Genomic DNA, 9,375 nt, shown 5'->3' with positions numbered 1-9,375 from the left:
TGGCAATCTATGCAGTCTTTATAGAAAAAATCAGTTACACAAAAAATGCTTATAGGAATGAACAAATTGCAACTAGAAATGGAAAATAGTAATATGATGAATTCTTCCACATCCTTATTAAATTTGGACAGATACTAGTGAAAGAGACTGGAACTTTTAGTAATATAAATTCTATTGCATGAGTATGACAAAAACCACCCTTTTCGTTGATGGAGACTTGTTTCATCCCACAATTTTATTAATAGAATCAAATATCACATACAGGTTATTATTTAAAGTTCATTCCTATGCACAATTCTTGAAGGAGTCTTGCAAGACTGAACCAAGAAACTACCTCCATCTCAACAACCCTTTTTTGGGTAAGAACTCCAATTGCAATTTCACATAGATCTTACTTTCCTTCAATACATCAACTCAACAAAGCTCTACCCCAACTGAATGGGGCTGTGTACATAAATCATGTCTCACTGTTCAAGTAAATGGGTCAGCAACAGCATCCTTTAACACCAGGTGATTAAAAATGGGAAAAATAAAAATAAATTAAAGATACAAGATACCCAAATCAAAGACCCACAACCAACATCCAAAGCCCAAAAATTAACATAAAATCTTATAGGGTAAATTACACCACAAGTGCCCAATCTTTATGAAAAAGGTTGTTTTGGGTGCCCAATCTTTGAAAATTGACCTTCAAGGTGCCTTTTAAGTTAGTCCTACTCTAAATTTCCATATTTATCCCTCTCAAGTCTCAACCCCACCTTCAACTCCCCCTCCCCAACCATTGCCGTCATCACTATCGCCTCAACCACTGTCCATATCAAAGAATCCTTAAAAAAATCAAAAGGAAAAGAGCCGTGTCGATGGTGTGATGGGGTGGGTTCTGTTGAGAACATTCTTTTATTCTGTAGGGAATGAGAATGACAAGGAAGCACGCCTGTAACTCTTTGATTCATTTGTTCTTCTTCTTCTATATATTTAGTTTTGGGAGATGTGGAGTTCATGGATCGCTTTACTGTATAATCAATGGAACCATGACTCATGTAGAGGCTATAGCTTGTACAGGACTGGGTTCCCAGCTGAGGGAAGAGATGGGATCCCAAGGCCAAACTCTTCTCTTCTTACTTACTTCTTGGTGAAGGAGATATGAGAGAGAGCCATGTTTTGTTTGATTATTGTTCGACAGAGAGAAGGACTTGAAAAAGGCCGATATGAGTATATGGTCGGCTGTCGATATCCCCAAACAGAAAAAAAATTCGGAATAAGTGTTGTGCGTCTTTGCCATCATTATGCAAATCCCTATAAGCTACAAGATAGCCTTCATTGTATCTCTATTCTCTGCTTCTCACAGCACCCAAAACCTGGCTAAGGAGTAAGGACCAAGTCCAGTTCCTCGTGAAAACCAAAAGCTGTGTGCGAATTCAGATATTATAGATCTTAAATATAATATAAAGGGAATTGCAATAAAGGACTAAAAAGAAGCCATTACGTACTGCAAGTAAGACAACATAAAACTTGTGCTCTGCTAGTTGTATTTGTGTTGTGTGTACAGTTTCTAGTGTACCCAAACGGTAAGCCAAACCTTCTTTTTGGAGACATGACAAAGGTCCTGAGCATAAGAGTAAGTAGTTACTTATCATTACCTGTTGGTGTGGTACTTGGCTGGGTTAGGGCAAGGAGTACGTACTACTGGACAGGGGAAGGGGGAGAGAGCGTGGTGGGGTGGGGCACAGTTGCAGGGGTTGAGGTGATGGTGATGGCGACAGTGGTTGGTGAGGTGGACTTGAAGGTGGGGTTGAGACTTGAGAGGGATAAATATGAACATTTAGAGTAGAACTAACTTAAAAGGCACCTTAAAGGTCAATTTTCACAGATTGGGCATCCAAAACAACCTTTTCATAAAGATTGGGCACCTGTGGTGTAATTTAACCTATCTTATAAATTATAAAAAGTGTCAACAAGTTGTTTCACTAGATTTTGGAATGGCGTGGTTTCAAACAAATATGATAAACCAACAGTGACAAGGTGATAATTTAAACAAAGGAAATTTATGAAACACCCCCTGAAAATGGGCCGATACTCAGATCACCCCCTCAAATTTGAAAATACTCAGATCACCCCCTGCATTAGAGCCCTATACTCAAATTAGACCCTACCGTTAGTTAACCGATGAAGTCAGCTAGTTAAATTTTTGAAAACCCTATACTACCCTTGAGAAGAGTATAATTACTATTTTACCCTTAGATCTAAAAACCCAAAATGTGCAATTAAATTTACAATACTACCCTTACTTCATCTACAACCTAAAATACCCCACCCTTTTCCTGCAACTCTGCTTGCAGCACCGCCACCGCCGCCGCTGTCAGCGTACCTCGTGGAGAAAGGTGAAGATTCAACGAACCAGCTTGAAGGGAAAAACCTGTACAGCCAAATCTCAATATTACCCCTGCTCCTTTCATCTTCTCCGTCTCCGTTCTTGATCGATTGCAGCGGCGGGAGCATACTCTCCGTTCCTCTTCTCTATCTACTCTCTGATATTCTCTCTCCCATCCCAGGTAACGTCTGTCTTCTGTTGTCTCTTTATTTCTTCTTCTTCCCTTTTCTCTTCTTTATTTCTGTTTCTATTAAACCTACACTGTTACTCTGTTTTCCATGTAACACCGACAGCCCCACAAAGTTGGATCAATCTCCCTTGATCCTCCGTTTCTACTCAGATTTTGGGGGTTGAGGCCTTACCTTTGGGCAACCCATCTTGCTGAACCTAAGCTCCAAAGCTGGCTGGAATAGTGGGTTTCAAAACCACTTTCAAATCTGAATCTAAACCTACCGCCATAAGTAGTTTCTGTCATATTTCCTTGAAATAAAACTTGATTTCTGATATTGTTATTGCCCATCCCTAAGAGATCTATGTGTTACGAATCTATGCCTAAAAGCTTAGATCGAACTGAAACCTGAAACCTTTGTAATGAGTTTTATCAATTGAATCGAAAGAGGGTTTCCGCTGGCAATCTCTTGCTTTTATTGCACTCATCCCTCTATCGAATTATTGCAGGTGTTTTAGAGTTTCTTTTAACCAGGAAAGAACCCTACAGCCACGTTGGAAATTCCCCTTCTCCCTCCTCTGCTTGTTCGACTGCTTCTTCTTCCTCTCCCACTTCCTCAGATTCTTCATCATCATACACATGTGCTCCACCTTCACCCTCCAATTCGACATCCGAACCGATCCCAGGTCTTGTATCCTTCCTCAGCTGCTTCTCACTATCCTCTCCTTCTCCTTCCTCATCATCACTCGCTTCCCTCCTCCGCATCGCCAAGGTCAGCATCGCCTCCTCTAGATCGCTCTCATAATCAACTTCTTCCTCACCTTCGACCGCCATCTACTCTTCAATTAACCTAAACCAGAATCTCAAATCCAATAGAACAGAACAACACCCCCAAAATACGAACTTTATACAAAACCTCACAAGCTCTTGACAATTTCAATAAGAAACTCTTAAATTTCTTGATTCAGACCGGTGGCTGCCAGGATTGAGTTGCAGGTGTGAGGAAGCAGAGGCGGCAGCGGCGGTGCTGCCTGGGCGAAGCAGAGGCAGTGGGGTATTTAGGTTGAAGATGAAGGAAAGGGTAGTATTGTAAATTTAATTCTAATGATTTAGTACAAGGGTAAAATAGTCCTTTTACACCAATAACTAACAGCAGACTAACACCGTTAGTGTAGAGGGGGTGATCTGAGTATTGGCCCATTTTCAGGGGGTGTTTCATAAATTTCCCTTTAAACAATGTTAATTGAAATAAAACAACCCGAGAAACAATAAATTTCAACTCAGAGAACATAATGGTACAACCTTACAGAAGCATCACAGATCTGTAATAAAACTCACAGGAACAAACGATTATCAGAAAGTAGAAAACATAATATTATGAATTCAAAAAAAGTTAACAGAAATTAACAAAAAAAAACCTACAATTACAGAAACTGTTTTCCCTTTTTTAAGGAGACTAGAATATAACAACTGAACCAAATAAAATGGTAAAGCCAGACACTGGAAACAAACCTGAAGCCGAATCCTAGAAACTTCAATATTTGTCTGGAAACCACCAAGCACAAAAAGATTCAATAATGCAATAAAAAAAAACGACAACTCATTTTCATATATCCATAAATAGAGACAGACCATCAAATTCAGAATTTTCACAATAAAGCATTGTCATCTTCTCATAGTTTTCTGAATCAAATGGCTTAAAAGAGTGGATTCTTCTTTTCAGGTGGCGTCCCCAATCAATTGGGTGGATTATCAATCCAATTATTTTGTCTTCTCCAATTTCTGTTTTAGTTCCGGCAATCTGTTTTGAGATTCTGAATTCCTATTTTTACAAGTTCTCTACAATTCTGTTCATGAACCTGAACACAGACCTAGTGTTTGACTTATTTAATAGTTAAATTTTGAGATCAATTTAATTCCTTTATTCTGAGTTGTGCACTTGTCCTGCAAATTCAGACCGATCCTCTTAAATTATACTGGTTATTCCATGGTTCTGATTAAGCCTTCAAGCTGATATCCAGAACTCTTGCAGAATTCAACTATGGTCAATCACACCCTTCATACATATTTTAGCTTTAGGAGAGAGAAAATCGTATTAGACCTCTATAATACTCACCTGAGGTTTCAGCCAATTCTGGGTCTTGAATTAGGAGACACTGAATTTCACCCATGGCTCTCAGATTCTGTTTGCTGGAACTCCTGAGTTTTTCTGTTGACTTATCCTGATCAGGAGTTCAGTGTTGCTTCGGAATTGGAAGTACTGCGAAACTAGTTGGGAAGGAAAATTGCACTTCAAGTTTTAGCAATATCATGAATATAAATCCTAGTTTAAAAAGGATTTCTACTTCTGCATCATATTGGTCTGTTTCGCTTCTCAAATCTAGCGCCTGACCACTCGGAACAATGAAAGAAGGTGGCACATATTGACATTAGTGCACTCACAGAGAATCAGAACCCAAAATCAAAATGTTCCCACCTAAGTCAACAGTATGACCTCAATTCTCAGATTTTATTCTGATTGGTGGAAGCTCTGGTTCTCTAAGGTGGATGTAGGCATTCGGGCCGAACCACATTAAATTCCTCGTGTTGTGTACTTGCTTGATTTCTTCCTCATGGTTGTCCATTCGTCTCCAACAAATGGAATCAGAGCGGGATTGGGCAGATCGTCGCAAGTGGTACATGGAGGTCTAGGAAACGGACAATGTGCAAGGAGAGCAAAAGAAGGGAGAAACACTGTACGATTCTGATCCCGTTTGTGAGGAAGGAAAATTTTCTGAAGTTCAATTACGATTCCGTACGTGAGGGAGGAAGGAGAGGAGGAAAGAAGGGGGAAAAAAAGTGAAAAGAGTGATTTGTATGTTGGGAAGAAAGAAGCAAGTGGAAAAAAAAAGAAGTGATTATACGAAACTCAAAAGGAAGTTTGTGGTTTCCTTGGCATTTAGGAAGCGGCAAGTTGGAGGGAGTTTGTATTGTACAAGGAAACAGTAAGTTTTTTTTTTTCAAGGAGAAAGTGGGTAGGGAACCTACAGTGGGTTGGAGACAAAAAACAAAAAAAAGGCTTTTGAGCCAATTCCATTCAGGTTTGGGTTCTGTACGGAAAATCTGATTTTGTATAGGAAGTGCGGCACAGAGGTTAGGTTTCCGGTGTTTCAAACTCATTGTAAAGGACGGATTGAGTAGATTCCACTCGTTTGATATAGATTGTGCGTGTTCGTGCAAAGATCAACGGTCAGCAGGATTATTGAGGTTGATGGAGGGCACAAAGGGGCCAGATCCAGTAATTCGGATGATAGTTAAGGATTCAAGCTTCTCCATAGAATTTTTCAATGACCATAATGACTTCATTTTGTAGTAACAACGAATGAAAAATATCCTTACGTAGGAGGGGAGAGTCAAGACTCTTAGGAAGAAATCATAAAAGCCAAAGAAGATGAAGGAAGATAAGTGGCAAGAGTTAAGGGATCTAGCAAACAGCACGATTCAGTTGTATCTCGCAGTTAGCACTAATAGTGAGGTCATCGGGATAGCAGATCCAAAGGAAGTCCGGACAAAGCTAGAGAGTGGGTACAAGTACAGATCGTTGACAAATCAGCTGTTTTTTAAGAAACAGTTATATGGTAAGAGAGAGCGAAATTTGAGGTACACTTGGATGAGTTCAACAGGATATTGACGGAATTGTCAACTCTAGATGTTAAGATCGAAGAGAAGAATAAAACACTTCTCTTATTGGCTTCACTACCTCTTTCATTTGATCATAATTTGACTACATTTTTGTTTGGTAAGGATACTTTCAATCTTGATGAGGTTATTGTTGCTTGCATAGTTGTCGAGGCGGTAAAGCGACCCAAGGCTTTGGAGGGGTGTCTAAGCGCTTAGGTGACAAAACGCCCGCCTAGGCGACCAAGGCGTCCCCAAGTGTTATTTTATATTTCCCCCTTCTCTAACATTATTTAGTATGCTATAATATATACCTTATATCATCAAAAATCAACAATAAGCCTTCTCAAGTCATCAAAAATCAACATTAAACCGCATTAAGTCACATCAAGTCATCAAAAATCAACATAGAACTAGAAGACAATAGAACTGAAGAAGCAACCTATTGGAAGTTTGAAACAATCAAACATACATTTGGTTTATACTGTTCTAAGAAAATATGATCTTATTTATAAGTAATTAAATTGTTCTCGATTTAGAGAAATGTTCTTGTTCTCAAAGAAGTTTGACTAGTCAGATGATTTTATTTTTACATGAGACTTTTAGTATTAGGTAGAGCACAAAACTAGCTTTCCAACAAATCCCAAAGTGGTTAAATCTGATTTATATTGAAGAAGTTATGTTCCGGTCAAACCTTATTTGGTATGCGCGAATGCTGTCAAAATCGCTCTGAATGAAAATATTTTTTTAGATATCAAAACAAATGAATATTTTACCGCACTTATGGTTTTTAGCAATGTTTTAAACCATATTAAAATTTATAGAATTTTTAGATTTGAGAAAAACCCGAACATTAGAAAGTTAAAAATTTTACCTACCGTCGAAAATCCAGTTTTTGTTCTTAAACTAGGGGGTTGACTTTTTTTCCTTTTGGAATTTGATTTTTTAACTATTTTTATTAAATTCAAATAGGGGGTATTTGCTTAATTATGAATAATATCTTAAGTAAATGAAATACCAAATATAAAACATTTACTTACATGATGTTTGGCATAAATAAGGGCCAATACCGGGTTCGATACCAATACAAACCAGTGCAAGGCGCCTTGCAATAAGGCGGAGGTCGCCTAGGCCCCAACAAAACCGCCTGGACACCTTGGCGACGCCTTGACAACTATGGTTGCTTGGCTGATGAATGAGACATGGCGGAAAAATAACAGTGAGGGGCCATTAGATGAGGGTAGTGCCTTAGTTACAGATGGTGATCAGGGCATAGGCAAATCAAATGAGAGACTGGAAGAGTTCAGCAAAAATATAGGTGGCAAAATAACTTGTTATATTGCAGGGAGGAATGTCATATAAAGAAGAAATGTGAAAAGGAAGGAAGATAAATCATCCGTTGCCGGTATCGTGGAAGGGTCCTAGAGTGATGGAGATATCCTTCTCGCTACTGCTTATATCATCACAACGAAATTTTGAGAGTCAAATTGGTTTTAGCAAAACTATAACGTCTGAAAAGCGAGAAGCTAGAAACAAATCCACCAAAGAAGCATTAAATAATAGTTAACAGCTCAAAATTATAGAAGCACATTGGATCCATTCTACTAATGATTCTAGTACAGTCACAGAAGAACATTACATTACATAAAACACCTGAAATTGCGATCAAATACCCAACGAAACTCTAGAATGTTGCAAAATTTTACAACTATAAATAGTAATAGCTACGTAAGCCCTAACAAATCAAGAATCAATGACAGCGAAAAACTGAACAACACCTCAAAGTCGGCTAAACCAAATCAATTGGTCTTTGGATCTGGCATCGGAAACAACCCAGCACCGGGAGTCCCTCTAGGGGGCGCAAACCCAAGAAACTTCTGCAAATTGGTGCGAATGCTAATCGAACACAAGAAATACAAGAATGCCATTGAACAGTCAGTTGGGTCATTGCCAGGGAGGCCTCTGTGGCTCATCTTCTGAACAACTCCTGCCGGGGAGAAGGGCAACTTGGTGACAGCCTTCCCTTCGAAGAGAGAGTTCAGTAAACCGAAGACGACGAAGAGCACAAGAGCTACAACTGCTCCGGACTTGATTTTGGAGAAGGAGAGATCACGGCTGGATTCCTTGAGACTGGTCTCGACTCGATCGATCTTCTTGGTCTTGGATTTCTTGCCGGGTAGTCCCTTACTGTCGCCGGTCTTCATGGTCTCGAGCTTTTTAGAGGCTTTGTCGATGGACGAACGGAGGGATTTGTAGGAGGAAGTGCGGTAGATGAGGAGCCAGGATATGCCTTCGCACAGAAAGGCCGTGCAGATTGAGATGCCCACTACTGCGAGACTGTCTGAGTATTTGAATGAAGATAGTAATGACGCCATTAGAAGAAAAACAAGACAGAGTCGCTGGTTCTCACTCGCTTCTTCCTCCAGCTCTTCCTCTCCAGTCTCTAGTCTCTAATCTTCACTCTTCACGCATGTCTGATAATTAGAACCGATCCCATCGTTCTGGACAAGACGTGATGTTTTATGTTTCCTCTACAAGTCTACATGGAAAAGCATCTCCGTTGGATTGTCAAATTTGGTCATGCAGGAATGGGCAGGACCGCAGGATGTCATCTTCGCGCCGAGAGCGAGCAAGGGCATTTAACATGAGTAAGATTTTTATTTCCCGTGGGTAAGACGGTCAGTTCACCATTCCTGTGTCTAAGCGTAGACGTCACACGCAACTTGGTAGTTTTCTTTTTCACATTATACAACATAAGGGATAATGTTTCTTGTGTGGCTGCGTAGCATATGCCTATGAAATGACATACCTACCCCCTATTGTGAAAGAAGAGAGAGACACACGGGGAGATGCTAGCATACGCCATGCAGTCAGACTATAGAACTCATTCTCATAACTGATGAATTTTTTTATGAGATGTGAAAATTTAGTACTTCACCAACAACTGCCTAGCTCAGTTGGTGAGTCGCGGTGCGCTTCATGCCCATACTCACCAAGAGGTCTTGAGTTTGAGTCTCCTGGCTAGTACCTTATCCCCTCCCCGGTTCGATCCCTCCCCACTCTATTCAAAATATATATATAAAGCTCCCAATTCCAAAAAAAATAAATTTAGTACCTCCATTACCAAAAAAAGAAAGAAAAAAGAAAATTTCAGTACTTTGTCCAGGGAATTTTTATC

At 39.7% G+C, this 9,375-nt stretch overlaps 1 protein-coding gene across 1 annotated transcript; it reads right to left on the bottom strand.

Annotated features, from left to right (window-relative positions):
• Positions 1–367: 367 nt before the first annotated feature.
• LOC122650058 (calcium load-activated calcium channel-like) lies at positions 368–8,585 on the bottom strand. The gene is made up of 2 exons (XM_043843354.1): positions 7,982–8,585; positions 368–508 (listed from the first exon to the last, which is right to left on the bottom strand). The coding sequence occupies exon 1, from the start codon at positions 8,570–8,572 to the stop codon at positions 7,997–7,999; it is 576 nt and encodes a 191-aa protein (XP_043699289.1). The 5' UTR covers positions 8,573–8,585; the 3' UTR covers positions 368–508; positions 7,982–7,996.
• Positions 8,586–9,375: the final 790 nt, after the last annotated feature.

The sequence above is a fragment of the Telopea speciosissima genome, chromosome 2, assembly GCF_018873765.1.
Source record: "Telopea speciosissima isolate NSW1024214 ecotype Mountain lineage chromosome 2, Tspe_v1, whole genome shotgun sequence".
Lineage (NCBI taxonomy): Eukaryota > Viridiplantae > Streptophyta > Magnoliopsida > Proteales > Proteaceae > Telopea > Telopea speciosissima.
This window is presented reverse-complemented; position numbering and strand designations above follow the sequence as displayed.